The 22,301-nt window shown below is 42.7% G+C and overlaps 1 protein-coding gene across 2 annotated transcripts in view; it reads right to left on the bottom strand.

Moving 5' to 3' along the window:
- Positions 1–22,301, bottom strand: part of PIBF1 (progesterone immunomodulatory binding factor 1) — an 843,837-nt gene that overhangs the window by 75,630 nt on the left and 745,906 nt on the right. For both annotated transcript variants that reach the window (XM_069205285.1, XM_069205286.1), the window contains exon 17: positions 12,442–12,621. In XM_069205285.1, coding sequence (XP_069061386.1) covers positions 12,442–12,621 — 180 coding nt within the window. The remainder of the gene's footprint in view (positions 1–12,441; positions 12,622–22,301) is intronic.

A 22,301-nucleotide genomic window follows, 5' to 3' on the forward strand; every position in this document is an offset into this window, starting at 1 on the left:
TGACGCAGAATCCCTCTTCCCGGATTACACACTGGTGGTGCAGAGGCGACATGCGTTCTTCCAGGCGGTCAAGAGGCAGTTGTGCACAGAGGGCCATACCTATGCCTTAATGTTCCCTGCAAGTTTGAAGATCCTACATAATCAACTTTCCTTATTCTTTGACACTCCAAATTCTGCATGGGACTGGCTGGAGCAACAGTACCCAAATGAGCATCGGCCACTTGGGGGAAGCTGTGCAGGCCTCCTCGACGTAGCATACAGGCACGATAGGCAACTTATATAGCAGTGCCATCACCTCACCAAGCCCTGGAGGGCAGACAGGCAGTAATGGCAATGATGTCATTAACTCACAATATAGACAACCCTTATCTAGCTCTTCAGCAGGCATGGATTCTGACTCAGACTCTAATACAAGTATGGCACTTTTTCCTACTGTAAAAGCAGACCACTGATACAATAATTTGACCTTTGTGAAGAACAGGGCCCTCTCTGGGCACTTCGGGCCTGTGCCGGATGGTTGGTCTACACACACCACCATTAGTGTCCCTCCCTCATTTGTCCTCTGAATATACACCCCCCCTTCTCTGACTATACACTCCCCTTCACCTTCATCCCAGACTATCCCCTTCCCCTCCCTCTAGCTGCTACACCATGATGTTCCTCTGTTGGAACTGTGCGCCCCCTCCCCACCCTGGTTCTAGCGCACTTATTTGCTACTATATATCTGCTGTTTCTCCCTATACTTATTGTCACCTGCGATTCCTGGGTTGCCAATGAGTAGTACTAAAGTTTACTTACCCCTGTACCAGTGGGCCCCAATCTATGCTGTACTTGAATCCTTCTTAAGCGATTGCACAATGTGTTGTTTGGTTATTATGTCTTGTTTGTTAATTTGGTTGAACAATTGTTTCTTGTTGGACTCAGTAATGGGGAAATGTTTTTTGATACACCATATGTGTTCCTATGACATACATGCTCTTTATCATATCTGCAGTGTCCCCTCTGTTACGATCTCTTATGTGGTGCCACAATGCCGTCTGTGCAGCAACATTACAAACTACTGACTTGTAACATCAGGGGGTTGGAGTCACTTCATAAGTGTAAGGAAATGCCTCCTTGGCATGGTTACCCCCTGACTTTTTGCCTTTGCTGATGCCAAGTTATGATTTGAGTGTGCTGAGGCCTGCTAACCAGGCCCCAGCATCAGTGTTCTTTCCCTAACCTGTACCTTTGTCTCCACAATTGGCACACCCTGGCATCCAAGGAAGTCCCTTCTAACTGGTACCCCTGGTACCAAGGGCCCTGATGCCAGGGAAGGTCTCTAAGGGCTGCAGCATGTCTTATGCCACCCTGGGGACCCCGCATTCAGCACAGACACACTGCTTGCCAGCTTGTGTGTGCTCGTGGGGAGAAAATCACTAAGTCGACATGGCACTCCCCTCAGAGTGCCATGCCAACCTCACACTGCCTATGGCATAGGTAAGTCACCCAGCCCTTACAGCCCTAAGGCAGGGTGCACTATACCACAGGTGAGGGCATAGGTGCATGAGCACTATGCCCCTACTGTGTATAAGCAAAACCTTAGATATTGTAAGCGCAGGGTAGCCATAAGAGTATATGGTCTGGGAGTCTGTCATACACAAACTACACAGTACCATAATGGCTACACTGAAAACTGGGAAGTTTGGTATCAAAATTCTCAGCACAATAAATGCACACTGATGCCAGTGTACATTTTATTGTGAAAAACACCCAGAGGGCATCTTAGAGATGCCCCCTGAAAACATACCCGACTTCCAGTGTGGGCTGACTAGTTTTTGCCAGCCTGCCACACACCACACATGTTTCTGGCCACATGGGGAGACTGCCTTTGTCACTCTGTGGCCAGTAACAAAGCCTGTACTGGGTGGAGGTGCTTCTCACCTTCCCCTGCAGGAACTGTAACACCTGGCGGTGAGCCTCAAAGGCTCACCCCCTTTGTTACAGCGCCATAGGGCATCCCAGCTAGTGAACATGCCCGCCCCTCCGGCTACAGCCGCCACTTTTGGCGGCAAGGCCGGATGAGATAATGAGAAAAACAAGGAGGAGTCACTGGCCAGTCAGGACAACCCCTAAGGTGTCCTGAGCTGAGGTGATTCTGACTTATAGAAATCCTCCATCTTGCAGATGGAGGATTCCTCCAATAGGATTAGGGATGTGACCCCCTCCCCACCGGGAGGAGGCACAAAGAGGGTGTAGCCACCCTCAGGGCTAGTAGCCATTGGCCACTAACCTCCCAGAACCAAACACACCCCTAAATTTAGTATTTAGGGGCCTCCAGAACCAAGCAAGATAGATTCCTGCAACCTGAAGACGAAGACGGACTGCTGACCTGAAGCCCTGCAGAGAAGACGGAGAGGCCAACTGCTTTGGCGCCAGCCCTACCGGCCTGTCTCCCCACTTTAAGAAAAACTGCAACAGCGACGCGTCCCCCAGGGTCCAGCGACCTCTGAAGCCTCAGAGGACTACCCTGCATCTAAAAGGACCAAGAACTCCCGAGGACGGCGGCCCTGTTCCACAGAAACTGCAACTTTGCAAAAAGAAGCAACTTTCAAAGACAACACGTTTCCCGCCGGAAGCGTGAGACTTTCTACTCTGCACCCGATGCCCCCGGCTTGACCTGCGGAAAACCAACACTACAGGGAGGACTCCCCGGCGACTGCGAGCCTGTGAGTAGCCAGAGTTGACCCTCCTGTGCCCTCACAGCGACGCCTGCAGAGGGAATCCAGAGGCTCCCCCTGACCGCGACTGCCTGCTTCAAAGAACCCGACGCCTGGGAAACCCACTGCACCCGCAGCCCCCAGGACCTGAAGGATCCGACCTCCAGTGCAGGAGCGACCACCAGGTGGCCCTCTCCCTAGCCCAGGTGATGGCTACCCAGAGGAGCACCCCCCTTGCCTGCATCGCTGAAGAGACCCCTGGGTCTCCCATTAAAACCTATTGCAAACCTGACGCCTGTTTGCACTTTGCACCCGGCCGCCCCTGTGCCGCTGAGGGTGTACTTTTTGTGATGACTTGTGTCCCCCCCAGGTGCCCTACAAAACCCCCCTGGTCTGCCCTCCGAAGTCGCGGGTACTTATATGCTGGCAGACTGGAACCGGGGCACCCCTATTTCCATTGAAACCTATGCATTTTCAGCACCACTTTGACCTCTGCACCTGACCGGCCCTGAGCTGCTGGTGTGGTAACTTTGGGGTTGCCCTGAACCCCCAACGGTGGGCTACCTTGGACCCAACTTTTAACCCTGTAAGTGCTTTACTTACCTGTGAATCTAACAAATACTTACCTCCCCCAGGAACTGTTGAATTTTGCACTGTGTCCAATTTTAAAATAGCTTATTGCCATTTTTGCCAAAACTGTACATGCTATTGTGATGATTCAAAGTTCCTAAGATACTTGAGTGAAATTCCTTTCATTCAAAGTATTGTTTGTAAATCTTGAACCTGTGGTTCTTAAAATAAACTAAGACAATATATTTTCTATATAAAAACCTATTGGCCTGGAATTGTCTTTGAGTGTGTGTTCCTCATTTATTGCCTGTGTGTGTACAACAAATGCTTAACACTACCCTCTGATAAGCCTACTGCTCGACCACACTACCACAAAATAGAGCATTAGAATTATCTCTTTTTGCCACTATCTTACTTCTATAGGGAACCCTTGGACTCTGTGCATGCTCTTTCTTACTTTGAAATAGTACATACAGAGCCAACTTCCTACAATAAGAGACATAGGATTTTGGAACAACTCCACCACTGCAAAACAAATATAGTATAGTTGCAGGAGACCGACATTTCCGAACCCCCCCAACCAACTGTTAAACTGCGCATGAAATAGAGGGGGGCAACTATTTGCCACAACATGTTCAAGGTATGCCTGCGGGGTGGCAACTGGCTAAGGGCGGGGTTCCCCTTCGGAGCACAGGTCACTAAAATTGACATACAGGGACGCTATGTCCTTGTTAGAGGCTACTTGATGGTGAGATGATAGTTCTGGGCAGTGTATATATGGCCAAACACCGTACAAGACATTTCTCTACAACATTTATCCTGAGATAACACCTCCACTAAGTAGGCTCTGTCCCTTTCAAACTGGCTCTCACACTAGTCTTTGACAGATATATGGAGGGCTCACAATAGTGGTCTGCACAAACACTCCTTCTGCCACCTCATGGCTTTCATTTCCGCTTGGATCGGATTCTTAGCCCGGCATACATAGTGGGGAAATTTACTAATGCAGCCTACTTAGGCAAACCCTTCTCAGATCACAATCCCTTTGAGATGGTCCTGTCGTGGAGTAGGGTCCTTTCTCAAATACCCACATGGCGCAAGCAACTGACACTTCTGGAGGAAGTAGTTTTCAGAGACACCCAGGGCTCTGCCATTAACACTTACTTTACAGAGAATAAGGGCACAGCCTCCGTGCGGAACGCCTTTACGTTGTTATTTGCGGGGTATCCATAGCTACTGCAGTGGGAGCGAGGCACTTCACAATCTACAACACATTGAGTCCCAATTGGGAACCCTTGAACAAGGGAGAGCAAAAGATCTGACATGCTCAGAAGCTCTGCAACAAGTTAGGATACAGTAAGTGGAAACTATAGAGCGCCTGAGGCTTACTGATTATAAAACATATACACAGAAGCTGCATGCTGAAGGTGACAGAGCTGGTACACTCCTTGCCAGCATGATCCAACCTCCAGTTTCCACCACGCCAATTTTACCAATAATCTCACCTTTGGGGACACCTTACACTACACAATTAGACATTGATGTCACATTTTGTTCTTACTACGCTGACCTATCGTAGGCTAGGCCCCCACCCATGCGGAGAGAGATAGATGTCTGGGTGGATCTCAGAGAATACGTGTGCATCCCTGAAGGCTCCCCTGACTCCAGAAGAACTGGGCAAGGCCATTAGGGGACGGTTCGTAACAAGACACAAGGTATTGATGGTTTGCCCATCGAATTTTATTCAGCGTTTGCCACACATCTGATTCCCTGCTTAGAGAAACTTCATAAAGGCATCCTTAGAGGTGGGATCCTTACCCCCAAACAACCTGTCAGGCTCTTATTACCTCCCTTATTAAACTTGGCCGGCCACCAGACGACCTCTGTTCTTACAGTCCACTTTCTTTCTTGAACTCAGAATACAAAATACTCATCAAAGTACTAGCCCAAAGGATGTCTTCTTACTCCCAGATTTAATTCATGTTGACCACTGCAGCTTTGTACCAAGCAGGAACACTTCACTGAACATAAGGCCCCTATACCAAGTTATGGAGGCAGCACGTGAAACATTCCCTAAGGCGGGCTGCCTCCCCCTGGACCTTCAGCAGGCATTTGACTCCCTGGACTGGGAATATATGATCTCAGCACTGCGGAAATTCAACACCCCTCTCGACATTTATAAACTGGACTACACTAACCTGATGATGCGAGCCAAGACGGGCATTCATATCTCCTCACAATACCGGATATCCCAGGGCACTCAACAGGGATGCCAGTTATCTCCCCTACTGTTCGTGCTGGTGATGGAACCCATGGCCCCGAAATTTAGACACAAGACCATGGGCTGGGACATCCTACATGGGCCTCAATCACATGCAGTATCACTATATGCAGATTACATGATTATATAAACGCAAGACCTTGGAATGGATCTCACACCCATCACTACATTACAGACGTTTGGTGATTTATCCGACTTACGAGTCAACCATGCCAAGTCACATACGTTTTCCTTTCAGGTCAACAGGACACAAGACATGATACCCTTAGGAACGAGAACTGTCCAGATGGCCCACAACACGTTTAGATATCTGAGCACTCAAATCTAAAGAATGCACTGATCTGCTTGACAGGAACTTACATAAGACCATCTCAGTGCTAAGAGAGCCCATATTAAATTCTAGGTCACCCTATCCCTTTCAGTGACAGGCCGATTAGACCTCTCTAAAACGGGGATGCTCCCTAAATTGTTATTTTTTTGTTAATCTACAAATATTTATTCAACAGTCCGTTTTTTAACTTTGGGCTCTCTTCTAATTGATCTATTATGGGGCATGGGACATCGCAGTATTGGTCTTCCTAAGCTGCAGCTGCCACTGAAACGTGGTGGGCTGGTCACCCCTGATTTGGGGTCTTTTTACATTGCAGTCCAATTACTGTGGCTTTCATGCTGGCTGGCAGGTCTTCACATGCAAGAGATGGGGTATACACTGTCCAGACTGCGCACTGGGAGTTTATATGCATTACTATTACCCAGGTGAACAAGGCCCTCTAACTTGCCCTTACTACAGCATAACGCTCTTACATACTGGAATGTTGCACTCAGGCTAACATGCACTAACAATCCCTATTACCTGATAATCCCTCTTTGTGGACTACCCTCCCCGATGGGCACCCTACCTCTACCAAACTGTTACCCTGGATGACTGTGGGTGTCTCCACCATTTGTGATTTATTAGAGGATGGGACACTGTAGTCACACTGACATTTTATATAATTACACGGCTCCCGGGACATGTTTTTCTTACACATGCCAACATCCTACATTACATACATTAGTACTGGTCACAGATCGGGTCACAACTTGACATCCATGCACTGGTGGTGGCAGTTTACAAAATGGGCACAGACAGGCATTTAGTTAAGTGGCTATACAAGGGCCTATGCTCCCATTTCCAAGTAATATTGACTTTACTGAGAGATCAATGGGAGGCAAACCGCAGTCGACCATTCAATGACAAAGAATGGCAGTTCCTTCTGGAGTACCCACAATACACGGTTCAAATTTAATCGGTTCACAATATTATACAGAACATACCAGACACCCTCTAAATTACATAAAATCTTCTCTCCAGTCACATCCTCCGGCCACAGATACAACACTGAAGAGGCAGATTATACTGCACATGGATGTGCCCCACCCTGTCCTCTTAATGGGAGGAAGTATGCAGAGCACTTAGGTTCCTCTCAGGCACCAATCATTGGAATACAGAGAAGCACTACATACTGGGACCATATCCAAGACTAAAGACTTCTAAGACTGAATCACGTTTCATTGACCTAGCACACCTCCTTACCAAGCATCAAATAACGTGGCGCTGGAAGTCACCCACTACGCCCCTTGTACCGGCCTGGCGTGTGGAAGTATATAGATGGGAATTAGCTGAGAGATCAGCACTTCAGAGGGAGGAATACTGTCAGCAATGCAAATGACCTATATCTATGGTGAGGGGCACTTTGCTGGAACAGTTCAAAACTCAAATGTAAGAAACTGACTAAATCAACAAGTGCTTCCCTGCACCACACACTAGTGTGCTCTGGCCCTTCGAGTTCCCTTGATACTAGCCAGTGGCACTAGATGCCGCACTCTCTGGTTCTCATCTACATAGGACACCCCACATATTTAGGTCAACAAATTGAGTTGTGGTCATAGGATCAATATCATGTGAGTATTTAAAGGGGGAGTTAGTAGATTTAGATGCCTTCTCTTGGATATATAATGTACCAATTACAGCAGCATGATTTTATGTGTTATGCTAGCTTTGTCAGTGTCCATTAAACATGTACTTGTACTCCTATCCAATTACCTTTGTACTAGTGACATAATAAGGACTTGCTATATATCGTATCATGCAATGTAGCACAATATTAATGTTTAGGGAAATGCAAAAAAATATGTTTAAAAAAATGCATTGTTTCATATCAGGTACTTCCTTCTTCTATAAGTCCTGAGGAGGCCCAGAGTATTAAGGGCTGAAATGCATCAACAGTTTGTTTTGGAGGAGTCATTCAATCTTGAATACACTTAAATAATCATTTGAGATACATACCTAAGAGACAGAGGACAGGACTGTCATCCGTGTGATAATACTTTAAAGGACTACCTCCTCGGTGGACTGCATAACAAATAAGGAGGACAGCCGTATTGCACAAACCTTTTGAAAGATTGAAGCAAGACTCTACTTGTTACATTTATTTTGTTGTGTGAAAATTTTGGTGATTGTTTTCCTTTTGTGTGTGTTTAATATGATGTTTAATTTTCATAACCAATAGGAGACACTAGGTATCAATATCAAGAGTAAAGATTATTACGCTACCAATAAGTAAAATAAATCATACATGCTAAAACCATACTCTTATGCCAGTGAATAACTGAAATATTCATTGAGGCATTAATTGATACATGATCTTTTCCCACAATATACCACATTTATATTTAGCATGTTTCATGCCCACGTGTAGTGGGGTCATAAGGGCACACCACTAGCTATTGATGTATAGTGCATTCTTGGGCACTGTCTGGGGTTCCCCTTGGAGACCGGGAAACAATGAGTATGCCTATCCTAGTCACAAACACTGCCAGAAAGTGAAGGACCCCAATACCAGCACCCCAAGTGGCTCAGGGGCCTGGACTGGTGTATCCAAACAGGAGGAACCGATTTATCTTGCCAGAGGCAGTTCCCAGAAACATAACAAGATTTGGAGCAAGTGGCAGGACTACTACAGACTAGGACTCTACAATTCAAGCAGTTGATTGTTTCTTGTGAACCTTGGGACAACTATGTACTGCATTTCACTGGATTTTGCTGCAATGCGCTGTTATTCTGTTGCTGTTGTATCTCTCTCACAATTACTAAAATCAATAAAAACGTGTTTGTGAAAAAATAACTCTCTGAGAGAAAGGAACAGAGGCAACAATCTACAGTGCTGGGGACAGCTCACGGTCTAATATAAACCCAATTTCTTGCCCTTCTGCACCAATGCGTATGTCTGCAGAAGTCAATTTAACACTAAGGTGTTGGTATTCTCCTCCCTCTACCCCTATCTTTTTTTCTTCACCTTTATTTTTAGTCAACTTTTGCACATAATGGCTGCACGTCTATAAGCTCTCAAGGTTCAGGAAGTAGAGGTTTGACTACAACCCACTACCTGACCATGAACTTTGTATTGTTCACTTAAGTATAGTTTGAAAAGCCCAAAGTGCGGATGAGAGTTACAAGTGGCCAGAAGCAGATAGAGGTCAAACATCAGTGCCAAGAAAGAGGACTTTTTCAGGAGCCAGCCGGCAAATGAGACACAATACGAGGTAAAGATGACATTTTGCAGCCATGGTTTCGCTTGCTAGGAATAGATTAGACTACTAGACCTTGGCCTCTCTGTTTACCCATGTACATACCTTCTAGATATAGCAGTATCAGTATGCCAACTACTTTGCCATCCAATTCTTTGCAATGGTCACCCAGGATGGACAGAATGACTAGTAGTTTCAAAGGCTTTGAAAGGATCAATAAGGATATTGTTTTCTAAAAACCTACAAAGATGCATTGCAATGGCTGCCTCAAGTAACTCCCCTGGGGAAGGGGACATTAGAAACAAAACAGAAGTTGCTCTGATGCTCAGGTCCAGGGACATTTCTTTGCATGTACTTTTGCCAACAAAGCTTCTGTTGGTTGTGATACAACTCCGAAATTTGATTAACTGCCTGTTAAAGCAAGATGCAATGGAAGAGGATAGTGTTTTTACATGCTTGGGACTCTAAGTGGAACCACAACAATTACGGCTTTCAAGAAAAAACATGTCTGGTGGTGAGTGGTTCAATTGTATCTTCTCCTTCTTCTACTTATTATTAGAAATGTATAGAGTGCGCGGCTACCCGAAGGCCTCCCAGCTCTAATGCAGGACCATTAAACAGACAAAGCTGACAGACTATAAAGGAAAAAGAAAAGTCTTCAGCTTTTTACGAAACAAAAGTTCTGAGTTTTCTAGGCGGAGCTCCAATGGAAGAGAGTTCCATAGGTTACCTGCTTTAAAAGCAAAAGACCTGCCTCCCCATCTTGCTTTCTTGGCACATGTATATTAATCAGGAAAGCGGATAAGGATCTAAGTGATCTTTGGACTGTATAACTCGTAGATTCAAGAACCCCAAAGAATGAAACCTCATGAGTGGTCTAAACATGTTTAACCATCAAAGTTAACTCTCAATAAAAAAAAGTAGTAAAAGCCAATACATATGGCTTTTGTATAATGCAAGAACATATATGAAGAAACTAACACTACTACATCGATAGGTTTTTACAAGCTTCAGCAGATATACAAAGTCCCATGCAACCAGACCATTAAACATACAAGCATCATGCACACACAGTCCAACCATCATAAATAACCCTGTGCGGAAGGGATCATATGGTACTAGGCTTAAATGGACACAGAATTAACTACAACAGCAAAGCATACAATAATGCACACATGGGGAGTGCTGGATGATGCTCCTTGGAGGGGCTCTGGGTGATGTGTCTCAGGACAGGGCTGGGCCATTGGTCCCACAAAAGCGGTGGGGTAGGCGCAACAGGGAAACATGACCCAATTAATATTCCATAGCAAACACACATCAACCATCCTAAGACAATAACAGGGTCGCATTCTAGGACTTAAATTTGTTAATTATAAATACAGCATTACAATTAGATGTTGTCAAAGAAAAAAATAGTGGGATCAGATAAGTTACTCGTGTTTAATGCTTTGGAGACAATTAAGAGGCCAGGGGTGCGGATGGTAGATAGCGATTAACTTGTACGCGAATAAGTGCTGGAGCCAGTGCTTAATTTGTGCTTGTTGTTTCCGGTGCGGAGCACTGGAACTTCTTTTTGAGGGCCGGGACTTATTCTTCTGTCTCAAGCAGTTGCTGCGAGCAAAAGGCACATATGGGAAAGACGGAAGAAGGAAAAAAATGAAGAAGAGTCACAAAGGGAGACAGTAGAAAGCTGCAAGAGTGAGCTGAAGGGCAGGGAGTGGCTTTACATGGATTGATGAAGCCAGAGATGGCTTCAGGATTATGCTGCTTCAGTATTCCGTACTCGCACATTTAATTGTAGCAGACGCGTGTTTAAGAGTAGGGTTTTGGGCACCGGCACGTTTTTATCTACAAATTAAGCACTGGCTGGAGCCCAAAGTTTTGCTCAGAAGCCGGCAGCCGGCACTACTGAACGTCTGAACTGAATGAACACTAGGGGCCTTCAGATTACATCACTCCTTGAATAGCCCACAAAGCGTAACCATCACCAGTACACCTAAAAACAGCTTGGTGCAGATTGCCTTTGGGGTCGAGACATTCTTTGATCCTTCATAGCAATTAATAGGCCGAGCTCAGGGTTGAGTTTGGTGATGAAGCTAAATGAGCACCAAGTGAGAAAATATTGAACTTTTTTCGGTTTCTGTGGTGAAAAGGGCTATGGAGCAGGTTTTCCCTAAAAACAAATACCTAGGCCATGAAATAAATGTAACTGCTGTCCAATATGAGAAGGGAATCCTGGGACGGATTCTCTTAAAGGTCATTAACAATCGCTGACTAGTTTTATCTCTGAAAGTGACCATTCTTGAACCCACCCTCAGCAGAGAGCTTACAGGAACAGACAACTCTGTTGCTGAGCTGAAGATATCCGGACTACAAAACAGAGGCTTTTGAAAAGATTTGTCTCCCGTATTTTTCTTGAATCTCGAAAGTGTGGCCTGTCTGGAAGAATATCACTGGACCACTTACAATTGGAAAGTATTCCCGCCTAGTTCTATGTATCTTCTCACAAGGACATGGGGAATGCAGAAAGTCCTGTGAGTAATGCAAGTGCTGCACAGAAATCCGAGGAACTCATTAGAAACGGACACTTTGCTGTGGACCAACACTGAGGTTATGAAAAACACCCCAGCTACTCAAATCTGGTGACGGGCTTTTAAAGTTAAGTTACTGAAAACAACTTTTTTCCAAAAGCTGTGACTTAAAACAAATAACTTCTCTGGAGAATATAGACAAGGGGCCATACCTACTCAAAACGCACACCAGCTCAAACTTGTGATCTGGTTGTACTTCTGTTAATGTTGATCAGAAAAAGAGGTCAGTACCTTCCTTTCGGAGACTGACTCTCTAACTCTATACCTTTTGCCCATCATAAAGCATTTGGATTCCAAAGGAAAACTTGGCTCTTTACATCACTATAAAAACGTACAGTCCTGATCCTTCAAGCTGCTCACAGCACCATGAACCCAATTTGGTGGTTGGTGAGCATTACTGTATGTACACGTATAGCAGCTTAAACTCCAGCTACTTGGAAGATTACCAGAACAAAATCGCCACCAATCCCCAATTGTTGTCTTCCCTGTGTTGGCCCTAAAAGAACTGACATTCTACTAGGCATTTTAATAAAATCCTGTACAGTTGAATATTTTAACCCAAAAACCACAGGATTCCATTCTGCTTAATGAATACTGAAATACATGCAAATCACCAATCTAGGGGCCCATGATGAATGAACTGAAGTGTGTGATGAACCTTTTGTTCAATATAACAATACATGACAGTGTGGATATTAACATACAGTTAATATGTAAAAAGTTAACTTACAAATAATGTTGGCTTCGGAATGTATACATTTTCTTCTTCTGGATGTTGTGGTAGCATTTTAACAGGAGATTTAGGTTTTGATCGTGCAGTCAATTTTTTTTCTTGACCGTGAGTCGCACCTGGCCCAGCAGAGCGCTTGGTATGCAAACTAAGAAGAACCTGCTTCATAACTGCTAATTCCTGTTGGAGAGAAAATTATGAAAAATGACCAAGTTATTTCCTACACATTATACATGTTTTTATCGTAGATAGAGTTCATTAGAACACGGGGGTGGGAGATCAAGCAACACACTAGTAACACACTGCTCAAGACACATAATTTTCATGGCAAAGATGCACCACACCTACCTACCACATACAAGCCTGTCAATATATCACAATAAAGAACAAATGTGTGTTACAACTAAGGGTTGAACTTCAGACTAATGTAAAAACATTCTATATTCTTTGGAGAGAAACCGTGGCCAGAAATATAAACTCATTTCCTATGCAATCCATAGGCAGTGCAATATGCTTCCCCTCATCCAAAAGGCAATTCCTGTAATACAGAAACTAAATGGAGATCTTTTTGAAAATTAAGTTTAAAACTGAACTTGACAAATTCCATCTTCCTGTGGTTGTACCTAAGCTGTGGAACATTTGTTTAATTTGCATTTAAGTAGTTACGTAGAATTTCAGGAAAGTTATGCAAAATTATGCATTATGAAAACTGGCATTAAGTGGTATATTTTGAGTCTCTGAATGCAAGCATTCATTTTGCTCTAAAAAAAAAAGTGCAAAAACACAAGCGTGCTGCAAAACGCAGGCACTCTTATTCTGATCTTTCACATTGTTCCTATATGTACATGCTAAATTTTTGCAGAGAATGGCACATAATTATATGGTGTAGTGTAATAGCATGACTTCAGGAATTTCAAGCACAGAGCGAAATTACACTAGAGTACACTAGCGTAACATGAATTTCACCCAGGCCTAGTGTTCTCTTCAATTCTTTTTTATTTTGGATCTTTGGATTGTTCACCTCTGTGGTGAAATGAGACCTCCTGTCCAACTGATATCCTCTACCGTCAATCTGTGCAATCTCTTAAAATGAGGGTAAACTACCGCTTTAGGATAGAGGTGTCGGCTAGTAATAATTAGTTCTTTGTAGGTTATCCATAGAAATTCAGGGGATTCTCTTTTAATATGTCTAACTTTGTATGTGAAATTTTATAACTTTTCCACTCAATCGTGCATTCTCAATATGCTGTGTGAAGTACAGGCAAAAAGTTGACAAACTGTCTATTACCCAGATCTCTTACCAAATATGCAGTCAGGGCTGGTGGGAGATATATTTTGCATACTTACAGAGTTAATGTATTTTTATCCACTATGTGCAAGACTAAATACTGAATTTAATTAGCTCTTACAGGGGGGTTCGGGGGGATGGATTTGGGCAAACAGACACCCGCACCAAACAGATTAAGGAAAGAAAGTGTGATACTATTTTTCTGTGAACTAATAATTAAGTACATAAGGCCCATGCAGAGAGATCATCAAAAGAAATATTCCATCATACCAAATCAAGATCAGTGCAAATGGTATTTTAAGGTCTGTGCTCTCAGATGCGTATCTGATAAAATTAGTTCTACAGAGGTTCCAAAGAAATTCAGTCCCATAGTTATCCAGCTGGTCTAACACGGAGCCTAGTGCAGCCATCTTGCACCTGTCCAAAAGCCTTACTGTATGTAGTCTTTCAACTGAGCACATATTAATAGTACTAAATTGGGATAATAACGATCTACTGGGTGGTCCCTAAATGCTTGGCAGAAAAAGGTTCATCTCTCAATGATTTGCAGAGCACGTATAGTGTCAGAGCATATAGTATTTAACAAGTGAGTAATATTTAAGGCTATGGTAAAACGTGTTTTTTCACTCATGTTTCAATATGTTTTCCACTTTATCAATGCAATAATTGAATGGTGGACAAATACATAGTGTCTTCTGCAAAAAATATTCTCTTGGATTAGAGAAGAGACTTCAACTTTTGCAGAACCCGGTTGATAGTATGTTTTTTCAGTGAAATTGTTAGTGTACTATCGCCATTTGAGATCCCAAAAGGCAGATTTCATCAGGTCTGCCCACACAATCATACCTCTATCCACAACTAGAGAATACAAGAAGCCCTTTATATAGTGGCAGTTTTTTGCCAAATGTAGTGCAAACAAATTCAGCAGTTATAGGTATGGTTAGCTGAAGTAAGTATAACTCATGCCCTAGGGTAACTATAACTCGCACCCCCCAGCATGCGTTTTCTTCTTTAATAAATTTACAGAAAAAATTACATTGATATTATCAATGATGTTATCAAAGATGTTATGAGTGTTGTAATATGTGGGTCAATTTTTTTGGGGGTGATTCGGCTAAAGCTTCAACCAGGAAGTGTTAGCAGCCAATTAGATTTCTGCATGAGATCGGAAGAATTTGCTAAGTGCTCGCGCCTCTGGAAATACAAATTTGGTTTTCATTAAATAATTCAAACAACTGAACAGATTTATACCAAATAATTAAAAGGGTGTTTTCTGGACCAAAAGCTACCTTTCTGCCAAATTTGGTATAATTCCATCCAGTGGTTTGGGTTTCAGTCATGTCTAAAATCCCTATAGGAATTAGCATGGGAAGCACTTTAAAAAAAAACAAAAAAAACCAAAACGTTTTCACAGCACCCACTTGACGGCTCACCCCGAAAGGGCCCCATGCACCCCAGGCACCACCACCTCCCCGGGGAAAGATATTACATAAATAAGAGGGCTCACCCCGAAAGGACCCCCCTGTGCCCCTGGTACCACCACATCCATAGGGCGGTATTTAAAAAAAAAAAAATGATTAAGGGGTCTGTAGACCACCACCTCCCTGAGGCTACAATAACAATAAAGTAGGGGGTCAGTCACGGACCAACGGCCCCAGGGACCTCCACCACCCTGGGGCCACACTGAAAACATAGAGGGGGGGCCCACACAACCACCCCTCTTGGAGTGATACATGGCCCTGGGGACCAGTGCCCGGCTCCTGCTACCTCCCAAGGAGCCCACCCTCATAAGGTAGCTGTTTGATTTTGCTTAGCAGGAGCCGACAGCTTCAGCCAAGTAAAAGAAAACACTCTGGTTTCAGCAACCAGGAGCTGTCAAAATGCTCCCAATTGCTAAAAACAGTTTTTATTTCTTTCCCTGCCCACTAACATGCTGACAGAGAAAGAGATGAAAACATTGCTCAGGTGCAAAGGGAGCTGCTATTTGGCGGGGAGCAGGCTAAGACTGTGGGGGCCTTAAGGCTCCCCATGCAGTCCCGTCACTTTCTCTCTCTATCTTCCACCCCATAATGGGCTGGAAGAGAGTGATAAATTGTTATTGTAATGGTCTCTCCATACAATGACTTCAAAGTGTCAAACTAGCAAGTTGTTTGGTTGGAATGTTATAGTTACATTTTGATGCATAGCAGAGCAGAGTCAGCTCTAGTCTACTGGTAAAGCTCTTGTTACGTGACAGAGCTACTTCCCAATCTTCCTCCCTAATATCCATTTCACAATCTATGCTTCCTTATGGCTATTACCAATAACTTTATTTGTACCACAAAGGAAAAAAGCACAGGTCATTTCACTCTGCTTCTAGTGTTCTTTTACTAAGGTATTCTTAAACAAATACAAACAAAGAGTACACATTGCAGACCAAAAATCTCCATTTTACATGGAAATATATCCCTTGCTCGAGCACACAACCCCTCCCACTAGCCCTCCAAGCATTATTAAACAACACTGTTAAATACATAAGGAATTGCAGGGCACTGAGTGGCTTCTGTTGTTGTGTAGTGCAGCTAAGCACCACATGTTGCAACATGAGCACTGTTGCATTATGGCTGCAATAGTGCTCGTTCTGGAAGTTTTCAGCACTTTATTCTGTTTTTTTGCTTCCATTTCTGTTTTTCACCCACAGAAGTATGGTCTAAACTTGAGAACAAGTGCTGCGGACTGCCGTACGGATATTTACTATGTAAGACCATCTTCACAACTGTTTTCACAGCTTCAGGCAGTGCACAGGCTGTTCTGTTGAAGCAGAAAGAGCCTGTCCTGCTCACTTACTATTAAGTATTTGCATAACTCTGCCATGTGTGGTGGCATGTTAAAACAGATCAACTGCATGGCAGCTGTTGGCTGAGACGCATTGCTGATGCCAACATGTTACTCAAAGTGGTAAACTCTGCAAAGATGTTGCCAAGGGGATGCATAGACAGAATTTCTCGATGAAAATAGCTCAGACAAGTATATTACAAGTGGCACGCTCCATCCTTAGCAATTAAATGACATGTGAGCAATGTTGTGACATTGACAGGGGATATTATTTATACATCAAGCCACTTCTCATTCAGATTAGTAATGGTGCGCGAGAGCAGAAATGCAATGGCTACTTTGTTTTAGTTTTTATAATATGGGCACTTCATGTTAATAAATTTATGTAGGTACTTATATTTATCTTTGCTGCTTAGAAAACAAAGGAAAAATAAAAACAAATCTTTCTGTACCTTTAATCATTTTGGTAAAGTTTTCAATGGAAACCTCAGTACACAATACTTAGTATCCTAGTTTCGGTGTGGTCAACCTCTAGTAAATCCAAAGTATCTTTTATCATAACTACCTTCATAAAAAATGTCCTCAAAACATCTGTACGCCACATGCAACACCTATTTTTCAAGACTGAAGGATCCAGAAGCTTGATGGGAATGGACAGGAAAACATGCCGACTCAATTTACACAACCTGGGCTCTATGATTAACTCTAATCTCACACACCCACTTTACAGTAATTCAGGGAAAATTTAGGACTGATTCAAGATGTGCCCGTTCACATGGACACAGATGCTATACTATACCGTACACCACATTGTCTTTCTCACTTTACCCTTTCCCACACACTATCCCACCCCATATTGATGTAATTAACATATTACTTGCATAATCAACAAGGTTAAGTTAGCCTCCTTGTGTGCTACTTGTAAACCTATGCAGCTTGCGATAGACTTCCATGTTGTAAGTAAAAATCTCATCGACATACATCTTGGGACCTGTTCCACATTGTTATGCATCCATCCATCCATATCTCTCTCTCTATCACACTCTCTCTCTCTCTCTCTCTATATATATATATATATATATATATATATATTACATATGCAAAGGCACAGAGTGCAATATGCAATGTATTACCACTGTTGATTGTGAGGAGAAGCCCTGACACATGAAAGGCGAAGTGCCATGATGTCTACCCCTCAACAATGGTAATAAATGTCAGACTGAACTGCAGATCTGCATATATGGTTCATGCCCTGTCATGTTTTCAGGTGCATTTATTTAAACGAAAAGTTTTTCAATAAAACCAGGATGGAAGGGGCACAATTTGTGTAGTACAGTAAAATCCCAATGAAGAGACCTCAAAGCTGTTAAGAGTATGGTTTCAGTGTGTAAAGCATGTGCAAAGATGTAATCTGTGAAATAGGAAACAGTGTTTTTGCCCATGTCAGTTTTGCTCTACTGAGGTAATAAAGTGGAATTTGAACGTTGCACTGAAGTAATAGTAACAAATGAGACCAATAGTACATCTTAATCTAAATAAGATATACATATATATTGGCATTACAAACATTGTGCCTGGTGTTTGTGCCCCATTCTTCTCTATGGAGGAAACTCTGGTAGCAATTGACAGTCTGAAACCCTTAAAGGTCCATGGCCTGGACTGTATTCCTGGGGATTTATACAAATCGGAACACAGACCATAGACATGGTACATAAATACCCTATCAAATGTAATATCTGGAGTGGGCATGGTGCTGGACACTTGGAAAGGGGCTAAAATCATCCCAGTATTAAAAAAAGAAGATGCTAGCATTCTTGCTAATTGTCATCCCATTAGTCTACTGGATTATCTCAAAAAAATCTTTGCGAGACAAGTGCTTGACAAATTACTGATGTGGGCAGCCACAGAAGATGTGTTCTCGTCTCTGCAGGCAGGCTTCCGGACTATGATTAGTACTATTGACCAGGTATTCAAATTTTCTGTCCTTTACTGAAAACATGTCCTCCTACGACAGCAGAAGCTATATGCAGTTTTTGTTGATTTGCGAGCTGCCTTTGATTTGATCCCGAGTGATCATTTCTAGAGGGTCCTGAGGAAGATGGGCGTCCTGAGTGACCTTGTAGATACTTTGACTTGATTGCACACTGAAAACTATGCTAAAGACTGTGTGTGGGGGGGGGGGGGGATAGAGGGTGGTACCGGAGAACTGATGTCCAGAATCCCTACTGGCTGTGGTGTGCGCCAGGGCTGTGTGCTGGCCCCCACCGCTCTTCTCTCTTTACATGAATGACGTTGCTTAATACCTTGGGCAGTGTGAAAACGACTCCCCCACTATAAATTGAGGGAAAATTCCAATCCTTCTATTTGCAAATGATTGCTGCTAATCTCTAAATCCCAAATGGGGCTTCAAAATCTGCTGATAAGGTTTAGGTTGTTCTGTGAAGAGAGAGGACTGGTGATAAACTGTGGAAAAAATTAATTTATGGGTTTTGGCAAGTGCCCTGCACGATCGAAGAATGTTAGAGTGAGCAAGGTGTTTTGATTATCTAAGTTTCACTCTGTCCGACAATTTTAAATGGACCCCTAAATTTTAAACAGTTCTTTGATGCTGTTGTATAAGTCAAACGCCATTCTGCGTTTTTTAAGAACGACTACTCTATTTCACCCGTTCTCGAGGTTTACTGTGCTAAGCCTTGTCTGCCACTGAAATTTGGGGGTATACTAAATCACACAACCTAGCAGTAGCTGAAAATAACTTCTTTAGGGCGCTAGTAGCTGTCCCAGTAATTACACCACTCACCCCACTGTGCTATGATTTGGGTTGCAATGGGGTGACAGACCTTGTCCAGCTAAAAGCCCTTCTCTACTGGAGTTGTATTTGGTCCACCCCGGAACTGGCCTCATATAGAGCCGGTTTAGGCCATTTACTAAGACTGGATGCAGCCTTGAAAGTCCCCTGGAGTTTCATTTACACTTGGTGTAAGAAGCTGAAGATCAAGGCATTTTGGGAGCATCCTGGCCAAATCTGTAATTCAGATAAACAAGCTGTAAAGAAGGCATTTTGGCACCATATCTCACAGCATCAACAATCAGGGGCCAAGCATGGCCTTTTAAATTAAATGTTTATGGTGATCAAACCAAATGCCAAGGTTTGAAAATTGTTTAGATACTATAACTCCCCCAAGGGTGAAAAGTCTTTACCTGCATATTAGATATGGGTGTCTATTGCTGAATGCTTTTTGTAGTTCTTGGCACAAAGATGGCACACACGTTTTTTGTCTGTAACTCTGTGCCTGAGACAACAAATCATGTTGTTGTTGTATGCCCAGGGTATCGAGACATAAGATGGCCCTGGCTCAGGCCCATTTGTCTAGTTCTGGGAATTAGGGGTTACCAGGTGGCAATAAGCATATTCACAACAAACACTGAAGAGCCCATTGTTTATTCAATAAGTAATGTTCTTCTTAGTGTCTGGCATAAGCCAGCTAAGATAGTCAAGAGTAGTTAACCATTGGCCAATTGGGGATCAGGCAAGGTATTACTACTAGCCTTATTTATAGTGAAGGGATCTGGGGTTTTTATATACTTGCTTTGCACGCACCCTAGTGATTATTTTCATTAAAGGCTAGGGCAGGGCAAGAATGAAGGCAAGGCGGTGTTTAAGAGATTTTAAGGCTAGCATTATCTGTTTTTATTATTAATCTTGGCTCTTTATACAAATTTTCTGTGTACACAGGCTACTGTGGTGGGAATGAGTATTCTGTTGATTGGACCCTAAATGAATGATAGTTTCCCTTTTTTGATATACTGTTTTTACCCAGTGATTATTCATATATGCTTAATGATTATAGGGGCAACTATGGTGGAAATGAGTGTTCTTGCTGGGCCCCTGAACGGATGTTTGTCTTTCTTATTTACTGTATTTTTACCCAGCGACTATTTATATCTGTTCACTGCTTTTACTGAATTTTTATGTAATGGAAGATGCAATACTGTTTAAAAAAATGTATGTGCTTTTATTGCCATATGTGCAGAAATAAAGATCAAGAATATATATATATATATCAATAATACTTCTAAAAAAGAAGACAATGTCGCAGCCACTTACTTGCTACAGTCCAGATATCTTTAATCAGGCAGACAAACAGAAATGGCAAAAATATTCTCTAACGTGTTTCAGGAGACTCTGCTCCCTTGCTCACAGAGATATTCTAAACCCCTTTTCCCTTTCCATTATAACCAACACCACAAACATAAACACAAAAAACGGACAGTGGTGGAGTAAAAGACAATGTTTTAAAGGAATTTGACTTGATAGCCCAAGAGAGATCAATGGGCCAAGCGGAAAGAGGAAGAGAAGTTCAGCCATGACGAGGAGAGGAGGAAGACTAAAGAGAGGCTTCAGGGAATTAAAAGAGGGCTCAATGGGAGTACAGACAAGAGGTCAATCGTTAATGAAGTAAAACAAAAAATGACAGTTGTGAATCTCTCCAACAGAAATTTCTCTGACATAGAACGTGAAGTATTATCATTAGGGCTATCGTTTTGCCCAGTTATGCAATTTGATTACACACAAAGTCGTATTGATTTTTTTCATTTTGTGAGAAAATTAAAGTTGAAAAAGTGGTTTGAAACAAAAGTGAAGGATTGAGATAAAAGTATTATGAATAGGCCATAAAATTTAGAAATTGGAGATATTGGACTGTTACACACGTTGTGTGAACTTGATGAGAGTACAGTGGCTGAACAAGATCTAATTATAAATTTATCTCAAATGGGAACTGAAATTGATGAGAGATGCCAAAGTAATTTCAAACCTAAATCAACTTTTTCAACACCAGTAAATTGTGATGCAATTAATGTCTTTGAGAAGGGTGTAATTGGAAGTTTGAAAGCTTTAAGGTATATGAGGAAACCAAAATATGATAACTTATCAAGAAACATCGAAAAGCGATTGAGTCTTTACAAAGTGATGACAGCATAATATTTAAAAAGTCTGATAAAGGGGGTAATGTAATTTTATCTAGAGAAGATTACTTAAAGGAGGAATTAAGGCAACTGCAAGATAAAGAAAGCTATTCAGTGGTGGATAGAAATGAAATGTTAATAGCTAAGAAGAAAGTGTTCGACAGATTAGACAAATGGAAGGAATTAGGACGGATTGAATGGGAAGAATATCAGTTTCTGAAGGTTGAATTACCTAAAACAGCGGCAATTTATTTTTTACCTAAGTTACACAAGAATGCTAAAGATCCACCCTGGAGGCCCATTGTATCTTCCATGGGGAGCCTGCTGGAAAATGTCTCAAAGCAGGTAGATTACTTTTTGCGTCCCTTTGTGGAGGCTTTACCATCTTATATTAAAGATACAAGAGATTTTTTTATGGATAATTAATGGAATAGGATGGGAGGAGGATTACCTTCTCTTAAGTCTAGACGTGAATAGTCTATACACATGTATACCACATGAGAAGGGCACTGAGGCAGTGACACATTACACAAGGGAGAGCGGATGGGAGCAAGGGGAAAAAAACCAAAACCGCACTCGGCTCCCACAAGAACACAATCACAAAAAAGGGGGAGTGCGGGGTTGTATATAAAGTGGGGGGGTCAATAGTGTACTAATTGTGACGCTAGACCACTCGTAGTCCTCAACTAGAGGTGAAAATTGGGTGGACTGTGTAGTTATGTTAGGTCTGGGGGGAAGGAGAGGAGCAAATTCCATAGGTGGATCTGCAGAGTTTGGCAATTTTTTTTAT

Source organism: Pleurodeles waltl, chromosome 8, assembly GCF_031143425.1.
Source record: "Pleurodeles waltl isolate 20211129_DDA chromosome 8, aPleWal1.hap1.20221129, whole genome shotgun sequence".
Classification (NCBI taxonomy): Eukaryota; Metazoa; Chordata; class Amphibia; order Caudata; family Salamandridae; genus Pleurodeles; species Pleurodeles waltl.